This window comes from Lontra canadensis, unplaced genomic scaffold (assembly GCF_010015895.1).
Source record: "Lontra canadensis isolate GAN:19392208 unplaced genomic scaffold, GSC_riverotter_1.0 scaffold113, whole genome shotgun sequence".
Taxonomy (NCBI): Eukaryota; Metazoa; Chordata; class Mammalia; order Carnivora; family Mustelidae; genus Lontra; species Lontra canadensis.
In genome coordinates this window covers 6,117,529-6,140,984 of record NW_022631107.1, presented here as the reverse complement: position 1 = coordinate 6,140,984, position 23,456 = coordinate 6,117,529, and the positions used below count along the sequence as shown (strand labels likewise).

Here is a 23,456-nt window from a genome sequence, read left to right as displayed (position 1 = left end):
TCAAGTCTGAAATCTTCTATCCATTTTCTTTTACCGTCATATATGCTCCTACTGTGTCTTTCTCTCATATTGACCCCATGTCACCAATACAAGAAGCATTAAAAGGAGCATATGATTTTGACATAGGGAACCACATGCAGCACCAGGGGCTCATGCTGACAAGAAGCTTGACCTCATTGCCCAAGTCTGAAGAGGCCAATGTGGCAGTAGTCTCCTTCTTGAGAAACACTCTTAAGATTCTGGATGCAAAATTATATTACAAAGCAAATAGTAAAGCTAAGGAATGCTTCTCGACAGGGTTGGAACAGTCTGAAAAAATAAATAATTTCCCCTCAAAAATGTTGATCTAGTTACGAATGACAAGATGTATGAGGATATGGAGCATAGATCTCATTCAACATTTTATCCCCAGAGCTAATTATTGATAAAAGATGGACTCCGTCTAGCTACATGAATGATTAACCCCAAGCCTTGAGGCAGATGTCAAAGAGGAAGGCCATGTCCCGCCATCCCATTCATCCCATCTAAACACTGGCCTAGAAGGTCCATAGTCTGAGTGATTACAGCAACTCCTAGGATTCCAATTTTGAAAACCCCTGGTCCTATATCTTCAATTTCTGCCCTTCAACATCTGGAACAAACTCAGGGACACTGGAATCTGTTAGAATTGCTATTTCTAGAGGGACTACTAATTAATTCAACAAATACTTATTGAGTACCTAGGAGATATTAGCTGTAAGTTTAGATGTACTAATAAAAGTAGCTATAAAAGATAAAAATTATGTCTTCATGGAAGACATATTCTAGTGGAATAAATAGGCATAAAATCAAAGTTAATAAATGAAATATACAGGACATTAGAAGGTCATAAATACTACAGTCAAGAATAAAGCAGAAAGGACTTAAGGGGTGAAAAAAAAACACCCCACCTCTTTTTTTTTTCTCCTCCCCACTATAACCAAATTCACGACAGTGAAGTATAGTTCACTTTACTACCTTCTAGAAAACCAAATGAGGGAAAAATATAACTTAAAATTTTAAGTCATTAAACAAGAAGATAGGGAAAAAGTCACCCCCAAATGTGTTGGCACTGGTATGGGGTCAAAAGTCCAGCTTTGGAGCACTGGCCTATGCCCATACCAACTGCATAACCACTGAAAAAGCAAAACAGGTAACCAAAGGGTTAATGGGACTCTTAAGTGCTATTGTAACTTTTTACCCAAATCTCCTTATTCTTGGAACACAGTCTGCAGCCATGTTTCCACAGATGACATTCCTAGATTATTCCATAATAACAAAACGTTGATTTAGTTGTCTTGCAGAGACTCAAGGTTTCACTAAGAGACTGGCCAGAACGGCTCAGGACCACAGGCCATCTCTCTGAGCACATGCAGGAGTCCAATGGATGAACTTTTGAGACACAGAACAGCCTAAAACTCAACTCTCAACTCATACTAAGGATGCCACTGACAACGTGGGCAGAAGGGCCACACAGGTGCAGAAAACAAGTACAACCCTCCCCCACATATTATCTCATTCTGAAGTCCTATAGCTCCTCTCCTCGACCCCCACATCCTTTTTTCTTTGCCTTTAAGGATCCCAGAGTCTCTGCCTTTGGGGAGGCAAGTTGCAGTTTGCCCTCTTGTCTCCTTGCTTGGCTGCCTCTTGAATCAGCCCCCTCCTTGCTGCATATTTGATATCCTCGTGATGGGCTTTAGTGTGCACTGGGCAAGCGAACTTGGATTTAGATACAAAAGGAGCCTTCCCAGGGTCAGCCTGGCTGGGACAGGTGGGAAATCCCCTTGTGGAGATGAGCCCATCCACTTCTCCAAGAGACAAGGACTGCCACTCCAATGTCAAGTCCTCTTGTTCTTCAGCTCCTTAAGGGGTTTACTCTGGTCTCGTCTGTGCCAATCATTTGGTGCACACTCAGTGGCTGGAAACATGATGGAGGAGATACCTGTGGAAAAGGATGCACCAGGCGTGGGACCCACGCCCTGCACTGGGACCCTACACCACAGTGTCATCGGGAATAGTCACTGTGTGTCTTTACTAGACTGGGCAGCATGGCCACCCCATGGTGGAAGACACTGTAGCCCATTTCTACCGTGGTGTTAAGGCTTCAACATCAATGACAGGGACACATGGTGGGGGGGTGGCAACCCCAAACCCCCAGGGGATGAGTCCCCAGATTTGGAAGGGGACTTCCAACAGTGACCTTGCACAGGCCACCTAAATTCTGTTTCCTGCTCTGGAAGAAAGGTCAGCACCAGGGGCCCGCATCTACCTTCCACCGGTATTTGGACAGGCTCTTGGCAGGTGCACATGGCCTGAGTCTGAACTTTCGTTTCACTGGGATGTTTATCCTACTCATGCTGGAATAAGAGAAGGGGATGGAGGAGACTGAATTAAACTCAGCTGAGAAGCATTTACTCAGCCACGTAAGTGCTAAGAACAAGAATACCACTGAGGAGCAGGAGAGAGCAGAAAGAGCAAAAGTCCACTTTAAAAAGGCCTAGAGCATGTAACTATGCTGAGAACAGCAGGGCACCTCTCTTGCAGAAGTCCATTACCTGCCACACGAGGGCTGGGGAGGCCAAGCCTCTCCACAGGGCAGCTCAGTGGCCCCCTTTTTGCATCAGCAGATCCTGGGGTATCATCATTTCCGTAGCTGGTTAACACTGAGAACACAGGGGGAGGAACCACCATTTACAAAGCAGAGACAGATTTTCTCAACTCCACTTTGAGATCTTGCCCAGAAATGGGGTTGGGGACATACAATGATCTGCTGAGCAGGGTCCTGGGTGAAAACAAAGAACACAACTTTCTATTTTTAGCCAATGACCATCCTCACATCTTCGGAAAATAAAAAACAAAAACAAATAAGAGTGGGGCTTTTTTGCAGGTGGGGGAGGGTTTGAGAGAGAAACATCACTTAGCAGCCTTTCAGAAAAGGTAGTCTCCCTCTAATCATTGTATAGAGCTATAGGAAAGCAAAAAACATAACTTCAGGGATATACACGTAAACACATAGATCTTTATCATATACACTCGGGCTGACAGCTACAAAAAATCTCCCCAACGCTTTATATTTTATTTTTATTTTTTTAAGATTTTAGGGCACCTGGGTGGCTCAGTTGATTTACCATCTGCCTTTGGCTCAGGTCATGATCATGATCCTAGGATCAGTCCCCGTATCAGGCTTCCTGATCATTGGGAAGCTTCTCCCTCTCCCTCTGTTGCTCCCCCAACCTGTGCTCTGTAAATAAATAAACAAAATCTTTAAAAAAAAAAAAAAAGATTCTGTTTATTTGGCAGAGAGAGAGTGCATGCACGTGAACAGGGTTGGAGGGGCAGAGGGACTATCTGAAGCTGTGAGCGCAGAGCCCAACTCGGGGCCACGGGGCTTGATCCCCTAACCAGAGATCATGGCCTGAGCCTTAACCAAGACAGAGGTTTAACCAACTTGACGCCGCCCCTCCCTAAATGCCTTTAAACTGCGGTTGAAGCTTAGAGCTGGTGCCTCAAACAGACGTTAGGGCAACGTTTATACCTGGGCTACGGCTGTCCTGTGCCTCCCTCCTCTAGGAGTCCACTGGGGGGAAAACGATCCATTGTCAGATTTTAAGACTCTGGAGACACACGGCAAAGCGTCTGTTGGTGGCGGCAGGACCTCTAGCGCCCTGCAAATCTGAGCCTTGTTTTCCAAAGGGGCCCAAGCAGTCCATCAGGGGTCCTGGCCTCTTAAGCATGACTGATACCTTGTTTTATTCCTAACCAAATGAACAGTGTCCCTCCCATGTCTTTCGGGGAGAGGGTGGGGGCTTCACGGTGAGACCCGAGGGGCACACCCCACTTCGTTGTGCATGCGGCATATGCAGTGACATTCAGGTTTTTCATCCGTGCTGCTTCTTCCGAGGCTAAACCGCTCGGGAGCACAAACTCTCCGCACATGCGCAGAATGACACTTGAGTACCAAAAGGGCAGCGCATTACTCACTCGTTCAACGAACTATAACTCTCCGAATAGGTTTAACGAGCCAGCCGGAGAACTGCTCTCTTAAGGACTGCTCTCTTTTGGTTGGAAATGATCATGATCATTCAACAACAACTGTTACTATCATCATCAACAAGAGTGATAATCCTGCCGTCACTCTTCTACTAAAAGGACAACCAGCAGCCTCCAAGATGTTACTGGCACTGTGTTGCCTCTACTTCCAAAGCAAAGAGGTTGGTTTTTTTTTGTTGTTGTTGTTTTGTTTTTTTTATCCATTGTATTTAATTCATCTTCCGCCTGTTACAGTTCTCTGGGGTTGGAAGCATATACCAGGCTCGCCCACACAAACACACACGCACTGAGATCTTCATAGGGAATCCTGGATCGCCCAGTTGCTGTCTCATGAACACTTGTTCTCACAATCCTCTGGCTACCTGTGCTGTTCAGGAGAAGCTTTAATAAGGACTTCGAGGTCCAACATTTCTAACCTCAAGTTCAGCATCTGAACAAATTGCTATGGCCAAACTGAAGACTCCAAGCTTCCATTTTCTCCTCTGTAAAATGGGGATGATAATGGAACCCATCGCCTAGAGCAGACAGTAAATGCTTTTGACTTTGCAGGCCTCAAGATCTCCATCTCAACTACTAGACTTAGCTGGTATAGTATAAAAGCAAACACAGACAAGACAGAGACCAGTGGGCATGGCTGTGTTCCAACAGGACACTGGAATCTCAGGGCACCCGAGTGGCTCAGTGGGTTAAAGTCTCTGCCTTCGGCTCAGGTCGTGATCCCAGGATCTTGGGATCAAGCCCCGCGTTGGGCTCTCTGCTTGGCAGGGAGCCTGCTTCCTCCTCTCTCTCTGCCTGCCTCTCTGCCTACTTGTGATCTTCGTCTGTCAAATAAATGAAATCTTTTTTTAAAAAAAGACACTGAAATCTCATTTCAGTGCACACCTCACAAAGTCTTGTCTTTAGCTTTCTTTCTTCCTCCTATCCTTTTAAGACTAGGACACCTACTTCTAGCCTACAGGCCATACAAAAACAGAAGGCAGGCTGCTTTTGGTCCAGGGGCCATCATTCACTGACCCCTGATAAAGAGCCCATGATGAGGATGAAATGAGTTAATGACATAAAACACCCAGCCGACTGCTTGAGACCTAAGTACTCAACCCACTGAAGTTGTTCCTATTCTGGAGGGCAAAGAAGAAACTTCCATGGATAAGAGAGAGCCCTTCGACTTGACCTAGCGCTGCACAAGCAGACCTCAGAGATACTGTGGGTTCAGTTCTGGACCACCACAATAAAGCAAATATCTCAATAAAGCAAGTCATAATGAGTTTTCTTGGTTTCCCACTTTGCTTCCTGAGTGTACAGTAGAACGACTTGAGAATCTTAGCAAAAAAAAAGAGAAAGAAAACGAAGTTAGGAAAAGTACATGACACCAAGGGCAGGAGATCCAGGTGCCTGCTTACTGTAGACTTCGTATAACTAACTACACCCTCAGGAGTCATGTTGGTAGGGGTGACTCAACTAGTAAAAATGGTAATTATCACAGCCAAAATCAACTGCTTATGTAACTTCATCCAAGACTTTATACTATAAAACTACATCCAAAAATGAGGCAATATAAAGCGTTTCCAACCAAACGGAAACATGAATAACACTACCCACTTGACCCAGGTTTGAATCACTTCCAGTGCTCATACACCAAGTATGGAATCTCTTGGCCCATCAGGGTTATCAGTCAGACATTTAGACCACCAACACGACCTATAGTTTTGAATCATATGGTCCATCCTGAAACAATATGAGTGCTCCTGAAGGGAGCCCCTGGAAGGACACACCCCCATGAAATACAGGAGATGCTCTTTTCCTTCTGCTTTCTCCAATATTCCCGTCACATTCCTTCCAACAAGGAAGAGTGCTGGGTCCTCCCTGAAGTCCAAGAACCCACCACTGTACCCAATCAAAATGATAACATTTTGCCCACCTAGAACATCGGAATGTAACCATATTTGGAAAGAAGGTTTTTGCAGATGTGATTAACTTGAAGTCCTACTGCGTTAGGGTAAGCCCTAGAGCCTGTGATGGGTGTCTTTATAAGAGAAAGAGACAGACACAGAGAAACCCAGGGAGAAGGTGACGTGAAGATGAAGAGGGATCAGAATGACACAGCTACGGGCAAGGAAGGAACGCCAAGGACAGCCAGCAACCAAAGAGCTGGAAGCAGCAACGGATTCTCCCCTAGAGCCTTTGGTGGGGCGCACAGCCCTGCTGACACCTTGAGTTTGGACTTCTAGTCTCCACCATAACATAGCCACCAACCAGAACATAAAGAAAAGGGTAAAAATGATAAATCGGTGGTTTATCAAATGTGCATGCCGTTTAGAATTGCATCCCATGAAGTTCAGGGGTTTTTTGTCATTACCCGTTGTTACCATCATTTTTTTTTCCATATTGGGAAAACACACACACACACACACACACAAAAGAATGCAATAGGGAAACCATTTAGAGGCCTGAACTTCATGGACGTTCTGATACAAGTTCGAAACACAGAAATGTTCGATGAAACAGTTGTACCTAGAAGAAAAAGAGATGTCTTGCCAAACCTACAGAAAGCTATTGCTAGAATAACAGAAGCTGGCTTCCAAAGCTGGAAAGAAACAATAGAATGAAGCAAACTCGGAAGAATGAAACCAGCCAAAACTAAAACCACAACAGTTGGGGACCTACCGTTACTTGATCTAAGCAATGGCTTTGGTCAGGTATGTGTTTGATTTGTTTTTAAAGAACATGGCAGTTAAACTTCTGTTACCTACTCCCTAAAAGGAGCATTTTGATTCTAGTCCACAAGCATTGATTGGGAACTGATTACATGCATAGCCCTGTCCTAAGCCATGGACCAGGGGAAGAAATTCTCCAAACTAAACACTGGAGATAGGATGAGACAAGTATATGAATGAGGCTAATGGTACAAGCTACCCTAGGAGGGCAGAGATGGGGTTACTATCACTGTGGGTGCTTGGAGAAGTAAAATGTGTAAAGCTTTACTATCAGAACCATATGATCAATTCCCCCCCAAAAAAGAACACATGCACAAAGCAAAGGAATGAGCCATAAAGCAAAAGCATGAAGGTAACTGAAAGAATAAACATAAATATTCAAAGTGGGAGATCTGAGTGGAGGCCACTTGGTGCAGTGAGCGGAGTAAGGTTCCCTGGAAATTTCTGCCCACCTAGAACATCGGAATGTAACCGTATTTGGAAAGAAGGTTTTTGCAGATGTGATTAACTTGAAGACCTGCTGCGTTAGGGTGATCCCTAAAGCCTATGACTGGTGTTTTTATAAGAGAAGGAGACAGACACAGAGAAACCCAGGGAGAAGGTGACGTGAAGATAAGAGGGATCAGAATGACACAGCTACAGGCAAGGAAGGAACGCCAAGGACAGCCAGCAACCAAAGAGCTGGAAGCAGCAACGGATTCTCCACTAGAGCCTTCGGGGGGAGCACGGCCCTGCTGACACCTTGAGTTCGGACTTCTGGTCTCCACAACTGGGAGAGAACAGATTTCTGCTGTTTAAGCCCCCAACATGGGTAGTTCTCAGGGCACCCCTGAGCAAACTAATCACTCAGCAACAAGAGTCCTTGGAAGAGCAAAAGCAGTGGAAGGCAGCATCCTGATTGGCCTTGCAAACGGGTATGGGACCCGGGGCTTTTCTCCTGCTGTTCCTTACACCAGAGCAAAAGCGAGGCTCCTGGTATGCTCTCCGAAGGCTATGGAAGAAGGTCTGTTCTCCATTGATGAAGTTATTCAGCAGCAAGGGGACTGCTCCTTAGATGAGCCTCAAGCGGGGTTGGAAAGCGAAGGAATGCCACCTAAACATGAAGCTTCACAGAGAGCACCACCAGAGACAAAAAGGACGGGCCACCTCTGGCTTCCAGGCAGAGCCACTGGAACTTTAGGGAGGGAGCACGACAGACGCCAGCCAGCAACTTGACTCAGTGCGCTCCACGGCTGAGTTGCACCATGTATTATGCAGAAGCGGGCGGTCCTCTCCGCCCTGATTTGCATGCCGAAGCCGTCTTTAAACACCCCTGTCCCTTCAGGGTGCTTGGCAGCAGCAGTGTCTGATAAGTAGAGCAAGAAGGTGATTTTAACTACCCTGCTGGGCTAATCAGGTACCAGCCAGGACTGAGCCGAGAACCTCTCCGCAAGTGGGTCTTCTTTCATCTAGCTCTGTATTTTCATAGCACGTTCTTAATGCATAATGCACTTTGATTTCTCCCTTCCTCTCTTCCCTACCTTCCCTCTCCTTCTCTTTCTCAACTTTGACATAAAGCTTTTTTTTCCTAGGGCGCCTGGTTGGATCAGCAGGGAGCCTGCTTCCCTTCCTCTCTCTCTGCCTGCCCCTCTGCCTACTTGTGATCTCTGTCAAATAAATAAATAAAATCTTAAAAAAAAAACACATCTAAACTAATACTTCTGACGTACACTTTAAGTATCCTAGACACTTTCTCTGAATTCACCACTTAGTCTCATAAATTCTGATGTTAAATATTGTTAAATCATTCTAAACTAACCCATGGAGCATATCGTTGCACAGTGCAAAATTAAAAGTCGAGAATCTCATATCTAAAGTAGGTTATCCTACATGGAAAAAAGTTAAAACTAATTAAGATAAATCCAAATGAGCGACGACTGATAACTTCAGAGAGAATTTCAATTTCAATTCAACAGAAATGTAATCAAATCATTTAAATACAACTTTTATATTACTTCCAGCTACTTTTCTAAGCACTTCAACAAAAATGCAAGAACTAAAAAGAATCCAAAGGTTAAATTATCATCCTTGCATTACCATTCTTCATTTATTACACCCAGCACAGACCGCCTGTCCTTAGCATGTGAACGGACACAGGCATTTTTAATTTAGAACAATATGGTCAAATTTCCCTCCCAAATGGCTTTACCAATTTACGTGCCACCGCCACCAGCGGTGTTGCTCTCATCCTCATTAATTGGATAGTATCAACATTAACCATTTTCTCAGTGTAATAAAAACACCTTGTTTTAATTTACATTTTCCTTGTCACTAATGATATTGAGCATCTGTTTTATGAGTTTACTGGCCATTTAGTTTTATTCCTTCTATGGGTCTTTTCACATTTTTTATTGAGTTGTTTAGCCTTGGGTTTATACCATCACACTTTATACATTCTGCATATTTAATACTTGTTATATATTTGCCATATGTTCTTCCATTATTTATGATGTTTGTATTTTAATTTATTTATAATCTGTTTTATACTCATTCATTCAACAAATATTGACTGAAAATCTACTCTGTGCAGTGAGCACACCAAATAGTCTGGTACCGGAGTTCAATTTTTGCATAAATATGTATTTTGCTTTGTTACTTCTGTTTATATTTTCCTTAGGAAGCCTTGTTTGATTCCATAATTATAAAAAATAGTCCTAAATTTATACCTAAAACTTCTATAGATTATTAAATATATTGGGCTTTTGAAATCATCTGGAATTAACCACATATATGCTGTGAGGTAGATCTTTAGCTTTTTCTTTTTCCAAGTGAAAAGGCAATACAAAAGATCATGACTTTAATCTTTCTATCTCTGATACGAAATACAATCTTTATCATAACCCATATTCTCACAAATAATGAGTCAATTGGAGGTGGGGGTGCTTTGTGTTCTGTTTCTTTTCCTATTCCTGTGTGTATCTTAATTACTATATGTGTCTATCACGAGGACTCCATTATTATAGCTCATATGCCTTGATTTGCTACCTAATAAAACGAGGACCCTACCCTATCATTGTTCTTTTTCACATATCTACTGGCAATTCTGGAGCATTTTCTATTGCAAATGAGCCTTAGACTCATTTTGTTAAATGCCATAAAGAATCTCACTGATGTTTTGATTTGAAAATTATTTGAATGTATATATTAACTAGCAAAGAATTGACTTTAACAATATTAAATGGAAACATAAGAAGTCTCCACTTATTGAACTCTCTTTTTTAATCTACTCTATAGTAACTCCATAGTGAAATTTAATAGTCTTATTTATAAATTTTTTGCACATTTCTTGTTATATTTGAGAAATTTGTTTTTATTTGTTATTGCTATTGTAGGTAATAGCCCTTTCTCCCATCACCTTCCAGAAATAGTTGCTTCTTGTGTATAAGGATTGTTTTAGGATATTAATCTTGCACCTAAGGATAAAAGCCATTATTAACTGTAGGTCAGGGGTGGGGAAGGAAGGCAAGTAGAGAGCTTGGAAAGACCCAGAGAGGACAAAACCACTTTTAAAACACTATCTGCAGCTATTAGAAGGTATCAGCAGCCCTCAGTACTCCAGCTTGGCTAAACAGAGAAATCTTGGAGTAGTTCAGGAAAGTGCTCTATTAGGACTTTGGAGAACACAGAAGAAATGTCCCCACATTGTGTCTAAATAGAGAAGGAGCCTTACATAAGGTACAGAAGTTTTCCCAAGACTGAAGCAGGGCACAGAAAAGGTTGAGTGTCTACCTGTCCCAGTGGTAAATACAGAAGCAGTGAGAGCCAACAAGTTAAAGACAACCAGGGGGCACAGGCTGAAGAACTGGTGGCAAGACCAGGATGAGGAGCAGAGGTCTCAGCAGCACTTGCCAGTCCACTCTGAAAGGCCAAGTGGGGGTGACATCCAGAGAGGACAGAGTGGGGAAAGATGTCAGCAACCAAAAGCCAAGTCATCTAAGACCAGCCAGGGGAAGACACAGAAGACCAGGCATGAGAGAGACGTCATCCTTGCTGCCATGATGGTTCGTAAGCAATCCCTGCCTCCTGAGGCCATTCTGGGAATGGAGAAGGAGGAGAAGCTCTTGGTGTGGGAAAAATACCCCAATATAGAAGCATGCACTTTCAAGTGATCACATTTAAACAATGAATTCACTGAGTAATTTCCTGAAAGAGATCAAATTCTAAACTGGCAGATCTTGAGTTACCCTGAAGTGGCAAGACTGAACTTTTTGCCCCCAGAGGAAAGAAGCTCACAGAAAACTGAATTCAGTCATGGGGAAATAATGTCATATTTATGCATATCTGAGTCATAATGTGTAACTTTTTTAAACCTCTTATGCTAATATAGTTTGTGTGGTTACACAGACCCTGCAAGACATGAAATTTTTGTTCTTCTGATGTATGGCACTTCATGTAGGCACACTAGGCTACATTCCACAGTTATGGGAACAAGACTAAAAGCTATAGGTTATAAGGAAGAATACTCACTACTCCCACATGGCAAACAAAGACTCTGAAAATCAAATATCCAAAATATGTAATTCATTTAGCACCTCTGTTTGCAGACAACCTACCATCTGAACACTCCAAAGAGGAAAAGATAAAAGCTCGGTCCACATTTTTGCCTACAGACATGCAATGATGAAATAGGAGAATGAGGAAGATATTCCCCCCTCAACACTGCCCAAATCATATAGCCTATCTGCATTGTGATCTAGTTGACAAGGAAGGATAAAAAGTTTGATTTGAATTTTCCAATTCCAGGAAGTATTGACTAATTTCAGGAAGTATTCCACCTCTCCCACTGAATGCAGCTATAAAACCTGGACAGAATGTGTGCAGCAATTTAAGGACTTTGGAAAGTAAATAGGCAGAGTGGGAAAGGACAGTAATCCACAAGACCACTGAACTGATGTTGGGTTCTCCACGTTTTTTCCTCTGGTATCCCCTGGACAGAACTCAGAGATACTGGGAGGGCAACACCATGGACAGGGAAAGCTCCAGGAGAAATTCCTACTTAAAGCAAACTGGGTTCTAAAGTAACAGAGTGAGAGCAAATGGAGTAGAGGTTTTCTTACCTGCAAGTTTAACCTATTTTCTTTGATAATCACAAACTACACAAGTAATGTATTTCATATTGGGTGAGTTTGGTAATTCATGGTTTTTGAGAAATGAGTCCATTTCGTCTAAGCTGTCAAACTTACATACCTACAGTTGTTCTATGGGGTCTGTAATGATAGCCTCTTTCATTCCTGACATTGGTAATTTGTGTTTTCTTTTTTCTTTATCAGTCTTGCTAGAGATTCACCACTTTCTTGATATTTTCAAAGACCAACTTTCATTATTTAATAATTTTCTTTATTATGTATTGATAAACATAGCAGCTCAGCTGAACCTCAGAGTTACTAAGGCTGATTTAAAAAATCAGTCTCAGGGCGCCTGGGTGGCTCAGTGGGTTAGGCCGCTGCCTTCAGCTCAGGTCATGATCTCAGGGTCCTGGGATCGAGTCCTGCATTGGGCTCTCTGCTCAGCAGGGAGCCTGCTTCCTCCTCTCTCTCTGCCTGCCTCTGCCTGCTTGTGATCTCTGTCAAATAAATGAATAAAATCTTTAAAATAAATAAATAAATAAAATAAAATAAAAAATCAGTCTCAAAAGATTACTTTCTATATCATTCCATCTATAGGACATTCTCAAAGGACACAAACTATACTCACAGAACAAATCAGGGGTTGCTAGGGGTGGGGATACATGACTACAAAAGGGAACACAAGGGAGGTTTGTGGGTGATGGACTTATTTACTACCCTGATTTGTATAACTGGAGGTTATACAAACCTCCACACATTTATAGAACTATACATCAAATTTACCCTGTGTTCATTTAAAAACTAAAATTTAAGTTCAGAGGAGAAATAAGACTTTGGTTTAAGAAATTTTTCAGCTTTAGAATGTATACTCAGAGGTGCCTGAGTGGTTCAGTCGACTGAACTTTTGACTCTTGATTTTGGCTCAGGTTATGATCGCTAGGTAATGAGATCAAGTCCTGACACTGGGCTCCACGCTTAGCATAGAGTCTGCTTGAGATGCTCTTTCCCTCTCCCTCTGCCCCTCCCCCCCACTCACCTGCACTCTCTAAATAAAATCTTTTTAAAAATAGAATGTATACCCAATTAAGTAACTGTCTAATTAATTATTCTCTCAAATATTTCTCTCCCTCAATACATTTTAAGTCACCATAAAAATAAGTTTGGTTCTACCTATTTTCCACAAGATTTGGAGGAAACAGTCACATAACATTATTGGGGTAAATTACTATAAGGTCTTTAAATGGATATTTATCACTAAGAAAACATAATACTTTTTGATCCAGCAATTTAATTTCTAAAAGAATTTTCTAGTAAAGATGGATTTGCAAACATGCAAGAAAGCACATACACGCATGTTTATTGCAGCATAATGCATAACTGCAAATTACTAGAAAATATTTTGATGTTTGTTATATATTCACATAAATATCAGAAAGCCATTTTTAAAATGAAGTCAGTCAGGGTGCCTGGGTGGCTTAGTCAGTGGGGAGTCTGCCTTTTGGCTCAGGTCGTGATCCTGGAGTTTCAGGATCTAGCCCCATGTCAGGCTCCCCACTCAGTGGGGAGTTTCTCCTTCTCCCTCTACTCCTCCCCAGCACTTGCTCTCTTTCACTCACTCTCTTTCTCAAGTAAGTAAAAAAATAAAATCTTTAAAAAAAAATAAAACTTTAAAAATAAATAAAATGAAGTCAGTCACTGATATTTAAAAAATCTCTAAAACTATTAATAAGGTGAAAAATAGTATATAGAGATTGATCTCATTTCGGTTTATAAAAAGTCATATGTGTGATTGGGGAATCTATATATACATGAGAATTCCCAGAAGGTGGGCATTAACACATTATATGTTAATTTAAAAATCCCAGAAGGATATATAAAATACTGTTAACACTTATTTCTTTGGAATGGGTTGGAGATCTAGGGGGGGAAGAGAAAGGAAATAGTTTGGGTTTTCATTTTAAATTCTTCTGAATTAAGGAAAATCATGGACATTATCTTAAGCTTGTTTTAATACATGAGGTTTGATTGTCTATGTGAGGTAATGGATGTTAACTAACCTTACTGTAATCATTTTGCAATACATACATATATTAAATCATTAGGTTACATATCTTAAACTTACACAATGTTACATGCCAATTATATCTTATTAAAAAGGGAAAATATTTAAATAACAAGTAAAATTAAAAGGAACTACCTTTAAAAATCCTAATAAGAAGGGCTCCTGAGTGGCTCAGTGGGTTAAAGCCTCTGCCTTTGGCTCAAATCCTGATTCCAGGGACCTGGGATCGAGCCCTGCATTGGGCTCCTTGCTCAGTGGGGAGGCTGCTTCCCCTTCTCTCTCTCTCTGCCTGCCTCTCTGCCTACTTGTGATTTCTGTCTGTCAAATAAATAAATAAAATCTTTTAAAAAAATCCTAATAAGATAATAATGTCTTTGTAGAAATTTTGTTAACCAGGGCAGCTGACCTTCAGTCAACTCTGGAAAATACCATTCCTGAGAACACCTATAGTCAAAGAGATCTTAAAAGGGTCAGGTCAAAGAACCTGAAAGTCTGACATCAAACCATTCCTCCAAGATATTTGGCCCTCATTGACTACCCAAAGATAATCAAAGGATCAAAGTTATACACATACCCAAGAAGAAAGTTGCCTGAAGTTCTGCAACCAGATCCTTTTGATAGATTCATAGATGAGTCCCAGGAGTTGAACCCAGTTTCTCTGGTTAATAATATACAAGTCCTCATTTAAAATTTTTTTGCATCTATGGTAAAATTAATTTTCCCAGGGTATACATAAGAATACAGAAATTCTTGATACTAAAAGACACCATCATCAACAACAAAACTAGGTTTGTGATCATGACAAGATTAAACGATTTCTTATTTAGTAATGTCCTCAAAAATACAACATCAGACTGGGTGATGGATAAGATCTTTACCAGTTCCTAGAATCAGTGAGTCACCTGGTCTGGTTTCAAAATTGAATTTCACAGAGTTCTTCATTCCTGATTCAGATTTCAATTGTTATTAGACTGACACTGGCCAGAAATCAAATGCCAATCCTTAAAACATTTTTACCAAACATTATAAATTTTAATTGGTTGTTCAGATTTACTTAGCATGGAGACAAAGTTCTTAAGCAGCCAATTTTTACAAGTTAAAAGTTGTTTCTTCTACATACAAATGGCTAAGAGACACATGAAAAAATGTTCATCATCATTAGCCACCAGGGAGATTCAAATCAAAACCACCTTACACCAGTTAGAATTGCCAAAATCAACAAGACAGTAAACAACAAGTGTTGGAAAGGATGTGCAGACAGGGGAACCCTCTTCCACTACTGGTGGGAATGCAAGTTGGTGCAGCCACTTTGGACAAGAGTGTGAAGATTCCTTAAGAAATTAAAAATAGAGGGGTGCCTGGGTGGCTCAGTGGGTTAAAGCCTCTGCCTTCTGCTCAGGTCATGATCCCAGGGTCTTGGGATTGAGCCTCATATCGGGCTCTCTGCTTAGCAGGGAACCTGCTTTCCCCTCTTTCTCTGCCTGCCTCTCTGCCTACTTGTGATCTCTATCAAATAAATAAATAAAACTTAAAAAAAAAAGAAATTAAAAATAGAGCTACCCTATGATCCTGCAATTGCACTACTGAGTATTTATCCCAAGACACAGATGTAGTGAAAAGAAGGGACTTCTGTAACCCAATGTTCATAATAGCAATGGCCACAGTCACCAAACTGTGGAAAGAACCAAGATGCCCTTCAACAGACGAATGTATAAAGAAGATATGGTCCATATATACAATGGAGTATTAGGCCTCCATCAGAAAAGATGAATACCCAACTTTCATATCAACATGCATGGGACTGGAGGAGATTATGCTGAGTGAAATAAGTCAAGCAGAGAGAGTCAATTATCATATGGTTTCACTCACTTGAGGACCATAAGGAATAACATGGAGGAGATTGGGAAAAGGAGAGAAGTGAGATGGAGAAATCAGAGGGAGAGAAGAACCATAAAAGACTGTGGACTCAGGGAAACAAACTGAGGCTTTTGGAGGGGAAGGGGATTGGGGGGATGGGTGAGCCTGGTGGTGGGTAGTAAGGAGGGCACGTATTACATGGAGCACTGGGTATGGTGCATAAACAATGAATATTGGAACACTGAAAAAATAAAATAAAATTTTTTTAAAAAGTTGTTTCTTCTACTAGTGTTGAAAGACATCTGACTTTAGAGATTTACATTTTTTATTTATATTTATATATTTTTGTAAAAGAATTTACTAAAATTTTTAGTGCTGTATATTACAGCATACACAAAATAATATAATGAATCATATGTTCCCATTACCTAGAGTCAGTAATTATTAAACTTGCTGCCAAACTTTCTCGATTTATCCTCATCCCTTACATTTTTATATATGCTAGAATCCTGTAAAAGAAATTTCAGATATCATGCTATTTAATTCTAAATACTTCACTACATGTTGCTAACAATTCAGATTTTTTTAAATTTTATTTTATTTTTTCAGTGTTCCAAGATTCATTGTTTATACACCACACCCAGTGTTCTATGGAATATGTGCCCTCCTTAATACCCACCACCAGGACCATCCATCCCTCCACTCCCTCCCTTCTAAAATCCTCCCTTTGTTTATCAGAGTCCACAGTCTAATGTGTGTAGCCTAAGGAAAATATTGCATGCATTTAAGAATCAAAGTCAAAGAATCGTTTACTGGAAAATTGTCTAAACATTTTAAAACACATAAACAAAAATATCAAAATTTAGTAGCTAAGGGATAAAAGCTAAGCATCAGTAATTTTTTAAAGAATTTTTTCATTTATCAGAGAGAGAGAGAGCGCACATGCACACTCGGAGAGAGGCAAAGGTAGAGGGAGAGAATTTCAAACAGATTCCCCACTGAGTAAGAAGCCCCACATGGGCTCCATCCCAGGACCTTAAGATCATGACCTGGGCAGAAATCAAGAGTCAGACACTTAATCAAGTTAGCCACCCAGATGCCCCAGCCATTTTTTTTTTCAGGCACACTAATTCATTCTTATTATCCCTCATCTCATTCTATATAGAGCTTCTTGATACCTCTGTCCTCCTATTTCTTCTTGGATGTTTGTTCCAAATCTATTCCAGCTGTACCCCAATAGACTGACCTCTTGGGATGTTGCAAGCACACTGCTGATCCTGTTTTCACCTCATACAACTTTCCTGTCAGCTTCCTGCAACAGCCATGGCTCCCAGCAGCCATGGGCATCAGCCTTCCCCAGAACAACCTGGCTCTCTTTCCTGCACTGATTAGAGAGAGTTTGTTCCACAGAGATGGGGGAGGGAAGGAACAGAAATGGGAAGGGACAAAGGGAAGGAAAGATGAGTGGGTAGCTAACAGGAGGGAGAAAAAGGAGAGTTAAGGAATAGATGTATTGGTTGCTAGTTTGCCATCCACGTTCAGTTTCTTTCTTCTCCCACTTAAAAGCCCTGCCCAGAATAATTTCTTTATATTTGAAAAAGGAAAGAATCCCTTGAATAATGATAAGTGACATAATATGCGCTAAACTGATTTCCAATGAGAAACTGATTTATCGCCTACATTTCAGAGCCCTGGGAAAGTTGACATGGAGGGATAAATGGGTTTCAGGGCAGACAATGAATTTCTGAAGTACATTTCAGAAGCCCTCCTCCAAATCATAAATAAAAGCAGGCTGACTACAGCCTAGCATGGATGACCAAGAAAAAACACCATGCCATCCAGGACCCAGTCAACACCCTCCTCACAATGGCCAAAGTGGATGGCCAGATATTCTAGAAAGAAGTTTCCCAAGGCAACTTCCCCAAGAGGTCATCAATTAAAAAAAAAAAAAAAAAAAAAAAAGGCAGTTCAGAGCACGAGGGCTTGAAAACAATTACTCAGGGGAAAGAAATTATTATAGGGAGTCTGAAGAACAGAAAAGAATAAACCAATCTTCAGTAAAGTTAGTGGCAAGAATTTAGTTTCAAAATACACCTGCTTTTCTCATCCCCGCAAGACTGCACCTCCCACCCTGAAATGCTTACTAGCAACCCCCACAATCCAAAGGAACCGGAAAGCTGATGGTTATGTTTAACAGATACTTAATCATCTAAGTCCAATGTTCCTGTTCAAATATGAACTATGAAGGTAAGGTGATGGGAAGAGTGACTACAGGGAAGGTGAAGGCCAGCAAAGAAGAGAAGTCACATAGCACCCAATGGGAGAGAGAAGCTCCCACCCACAGATCTTCAACTCCAGCCATTTCTTCCCCAGGAGGAGAAAATTTGTAGAGAAACAGAACCTATCTTTGGACACTTCATAACAAAAGTGAAACCAAAGATTGACACTTACATTTCATTTGCTTGGAGATGGACTTGTTAGGTTCAAGCCAGTGCTAGGGAGAAAAAAAAGCAGAGATTATGGGTCAAATGGCTGAACCATACGATGCATACTTAATACCTAAGAGAAATTTAATATAGTCTTTTCCCGAAGTACAGTCTTGGTTCCTGTAGATATTTCCTCAAGGTTCCACCTTCTGAAGATCAACACAAACAATCCCATAATAAAAATACAAAAGGCAAGGGCATAAATTACAGAGAATTAATTAACACTTTGAGGAGTATTTGAGTCCTACTAAGAGAGAAGAACTAGGGGCAGAACATACTCTTGAACAGGATATTCTTGTGGCTCTAATGGACCCCAGGTGATGGAGCTCCATTGCTCTGGGCAAGCCGCAGATGGCTAAAGACTTAGACATCCATGACCTCAAAGAGTCACAGTCCAAGACAACTTCAGCACCCGATTCCCCTGCCAGGTAGCCCCTGTTCGGTCAAGCCAGCATTAGCCCCATCAAACAGAAGCAATTCTTTCTTCATGGTAGGCGGGGAGCAAGTGATAAATACCTTACTTCGGAGGCCTGAGATTATCCAGAAGAAAAACCGGCTCTATCCCAAAGCAAAGAAGCCCAGAGACCTGGGTAGCTCAGAATGGTGTTAGGGACAGACATTTTAAGAAGATGCATGCTGATCCCAGCAGCCAGCTTGCTCGATACCTTGTGTGGCAGTCACTCCAACTTGTTGAGAGCCAGGCAGCTTTTGCTATCCCTAACTATGATGTCCCTGGAGCCACTTAGGGCATGTCAGGAAGCATTGTTCTACACACTTGCAATTTAGAAAGCTACTAGGAGCACCACTGGTATCCATCAGGAGGTTGGAGAGCCCTCACTTTCCGGGCATCTCTCACACTCAATACTAGAGAGGAAAGGAGGATGCTTACCATCTGTTGAGGCTTACACCTCATTTGTGTCATCCAGTTATGTCTCAGAGTTCTGTAACGTCCCTGCCATTTGGTATAAATGCATAACCGTAAAGCCTAAGAAAGAGCTGGCCTATGCTGAGCGCTTCCTAAATGCCTTCTTAAGCATTTCCCCGGGCCATCACTACTGCCCCATTTACAGAGGAGAAACCAGGAGGTTCAGGACATTAGACAACCACCCTAAGGTCCCCCAGAGTTTAAGTGGTGGAACCAGTACGCGGTGGGATTCCACAACACAGGCCCTTCACCTTGGTCATGGGGACTCGCCACAGATGAGTCTGCTCTAAAACCTATTGTTCTCGACTAACATTCCTTCTTTCCCCAGGAGCTGAAAAAAAATGAGTGGTCAAATCACGAGTTTCCAGCCTAGGGTGTCAGATCTCTGCAGTCTTCCAAAACAAGAATAGGAGTCTTGGGCGCCTGGGTGGCTCTTTGGGTTAAAGCCTCTGCCTTCAGCTCAGGTCATGATCCCAGGGTCCTGGGATAGAGCCCCGCATCGGGCTCTCTGCTCCGCAGAAAGTCTGCTTCCTCCTCTCTCTCTGCCTACCTGTGATCTCTGTCTGTCAAATAAATAAATAAAATCTTAAAAAAAAAAAAAAAAGAATAGGGGTCTTTTCGCAATGTCAACCCCAGGATGAGTTGGACAGAAAACCACATGTTTACCTCTGCTATATTGCATGAACGAGCACGGCAAGTTTCTTTGCTTCTGATTGAAATTAGGTCTGTTCATTTTGAGAACCTGGTTTTTCTCCTTTTTTTTTCATTTTTTAGTTGTAGTAACACACACAACATCAAATTCACCATCCTAACCCTTTTTAAATGTACAGTTCAGTGGTATTAAATGCATTCATAATGGTGTGCCACCATCACCCCCATTCATCTCCAGCACACTCTGACCGTATAAAACTGAAATTCTAGCCCTAATAAACAGTCACTCTACAGGCCCCTTTCTCCAGGCCCTTGGAAACCATCATTCTACTTTTGGTTATCTCCTTCTAGTCAGAAGCTATGTCTGGCATTTACACAGCTATCATTGAACAGTGGAAAAAGCTATTGACTGGGCCACTTATGGGCTGTATAAGCATGTACAAAAGGTTTAACCTTGCCCTCAATTTCTGCAACTGTCATATGGGCATAGCGATAGTACCTACTTTGCATGGTTGCTGCAAGGATTTTAGAAGTTAATAAAAAAATTAATAAACATGAGACACTTAAACCGTGCATGGCATGTGAAAAATAATAAATGCTTGTTTGCTGATGCTGTTGTTACTTAATAAGTAGTTTAATTAGTAGACCATATCCCATGGAGGAGAATAATAGATGGGGCCTCTGATGATCAAGTTACTTTTCTAGCAATTAATAGGATAATTTAGAACTAAGGCAAGAAGACAAAGACCTACTGCTACTGTCTACCTACCTGCTACCTACCTACCTACCGCTACTGTCTCACAGTGGAGAATCACTAGTCATTTGGCCAATGAAGTCTGAAATGCATTTTCTGAATTCGCCTTGCTTGGCATCCTTTGAACTCCTTAGCCTTTCTCTGCCTAACTTCAACCTGCCTTTCCTCCCCACTTCTGCCTCCGGGGAGGACAGGTATGTTTCATTTTATACACCCATACCAATTAGCTGGTGGCAATCTCCCAGGGGTGTGAAGAAGGATCCAAGTCTCAGTGAGAATGAGTGCCATGATGGAGATTGGCCAGGTTTGCCATGGAGGGGCAGGGAACATGAAAGGTATGTCTGCAAGGTATTTGCCATCTGCGCCCTAAGTAAGTTATTTTGTCTAAATGAATGGCTTCCTCGTTGTCCTACGAGATACACCCTGCAGTTTCTGATGGGTTCTGACCTTCCTCCTCCTCTTGGCCTATTCACACCCTACCCTTGCCTCTCAAACCTTGTTTATCTGAATCACCTCCGTCTACAGTGTGACCACTACATACTTTTCCACCAGGACAACTATTCTTCTGCTGTGGGATAGTCATGGGGTATAGAGCCCTAAGAAAAATAAGCCAGCATGAATCTTGTTTCAAGGGATTATAATAAATCATTTCTTCAGAGAGCATCAAGCTCAGTTTGTGAGCAGTTATTAAAATTTAAAACCCTGACTGGCCTATGACCCAACAATTCCCTTATTCCCCAAATTACCCACGTGAACACGGAGGAACACAACAAGAATTCTCACTGCAAGATTAGATTAAATTATAAAACATTAGACTATTAATGGCCATCATCAGGAAAGTGCTAAATAATCCATCATCTGTTCATATGCTAGAGGATTCTTCAGTGTACTATAGGAGGTAGATCTTGACGGGTAACATGGTTAGATCTCTAGAACACACAGTGTGATGAAAAAAGTGAACTGCAAAATTTGTAACTATGGTCACAGTTCCCAAATCATGCACTGAAGCACTCCAGGGAAAAGAGCCATATCAGACATCTATCAGACACCCACTGTGCAAACTGTAAGCTCAAGAAAGTTCCCAGCTCTAACATTAGATCATACTAGATTCCTTTTGAGGTCATAGTTTTTGCAACACTGGGTTTTTAGCGGTTGCTGTGATGAAAAGCAAGTATCACGTGAAAAGAGGTGTGCAAGGCCATGAGTATGGCAGTATCTGATCTGGTCCCAGAGTCTGAGAAGCCGTGAGCCACCCAGCAGGTGCACACCTCCCATTCCCAGGTAACTGTGGTTAAGAATGAACTGGAAATACTATTTTCAGATAGGCCGTGTTTTAAATGGCCGCTAAGTTGTTAGGACATAAATACTAAATTTGTTGTCCCTCCTATTAGATAGGGCACCATGAAATCATTACTTTTGACCTAAGGCATCATGAAATAATTACTAAGACACCAAGAGAGCCATACATCACAGAGTTTGGGAACCTCTGAGCTAGGATATCTTATAATTAATGTGTTTTCCTTAAGTAAAAAGTACAAACCACTATTTTCAAAGAATACATAATAGGCATCTAAATGTATTTTTATAGATCTGAAATGATAGTCAATAAACACATAACATGGAGAAAACAGGAATTTAGGGGTGTTGCTCAAAGGAAACCCTGTTTTATCCCGTGATATTTTAATTTACACTTTTTACATGTATTAAGGCATTACACGAATAATTAAAAGTCATTTTTTTTAAAAGGAAGCTAAGTTCTATTCAGAGGATAAAGGTGGACTTTTATGTAATTTAGACTCAAGACGAAGAATTTCCTACACAACAGGCGATGCCAAGTCCAGCTAAGCACCCAGCTTTGGCACTGCGGTCCAACACAGGAGCCAGGAGTCCTGTGTTCCAGTCCCGGTTATGCCACATACTAGTGATGGGACCTCCAGCGTGTTGCTTCCTCTGTTTCCCCTCTTAGAGCATCAGTGTGGGGTTTAAGTAGGTTAACGGATTAAAGTCGTCCTTAGAACAGAGCTTAGAGCCTAGTTAAAGCTCAGTAAACACCAGCTGTTCACATCTTCTTTGCATTCACTCAGACACTCCCAAGGTGATGGAATGGCCCCTTTGTGAGCCCACCTCCGTCCCTCTCTTCCTCTCACACTCCCATCCCATCTGCCTTCTGCTCCACATGAAAGGTAAACCTCCTCCCTTTTTTCCTCCTTCCTTTTAGAGTTGTGAGTTGGGCAATGAATTCAAGTGTGGACGACACCAACAACTCCTGCTGTTACTATATGTACAGATGGATTACAGTCCTGTGAGAAAGAAACAACCATGAGGCTGTGTGCTTGGTAATTAGGAGGCTCAGAACATTGACTGCATTGCTATTTTCCTTTCAATTGCTACTTGGAATATATGCTAGCTTTTTTTTTGTTTTGTTTTCTTTTGTTTTTAGTCTGTTTCCTTACTGGAAACTGAAATTCCCTAAGAGAGGTAGAAAGAAAAGACTGCCAACCAAGTATCTGCATTTGAGGCTGGTTTACTATAGCTGAAAATGGCATTTCCTCAACTTTCATTTAGAATAAGAATTCCGAAGACTAAAGAAGCTAAGATTCAATGATTGATTCTACCTAATGAGCTTAGGACACAAGATGAACTAGAGGAGGCATTCCCTCAGCACCATCTGAAGTTTTCAGGAAGGCATCTGTGGACATACTGTCAGGGCTCTGCCCAATTCCTCTCAGATCCCTTTTCCCCATATAGAGCAGCTTAATCGTTTTTAGGAAGGCTGCCTCAGGTCACTAGAATCCAATGCAAAATGGAGAATGAGCCTCCCCCAACTCACCTCT

General features: G+C 41.6%; 1 protein-coding gene across 2 annotated transcripts in view; it reads right to left on the bottom strand.

The window, feature by feature from the left end:
• The window catches only part of FRMD3 (FERM domain containing 3), a 302,093-nt gene that overhangs the window by 123,959 nt on the left and 154,678 nt on the right, over positions 1-23,456 (bottom strand). For both annotated transcript variants that reach the window (XM_032840452.1, XM_032840453.1), the window contains exon 3: positions 18,258-18,300. In XM_032840452.1, the coding sequence (XP_032696343.1) occupies positions 18,258-18,300 (43 nt within the window). The remainder of the gene's footprint in view (positions 1-18,257; positions 18,301-23,456) is intronic.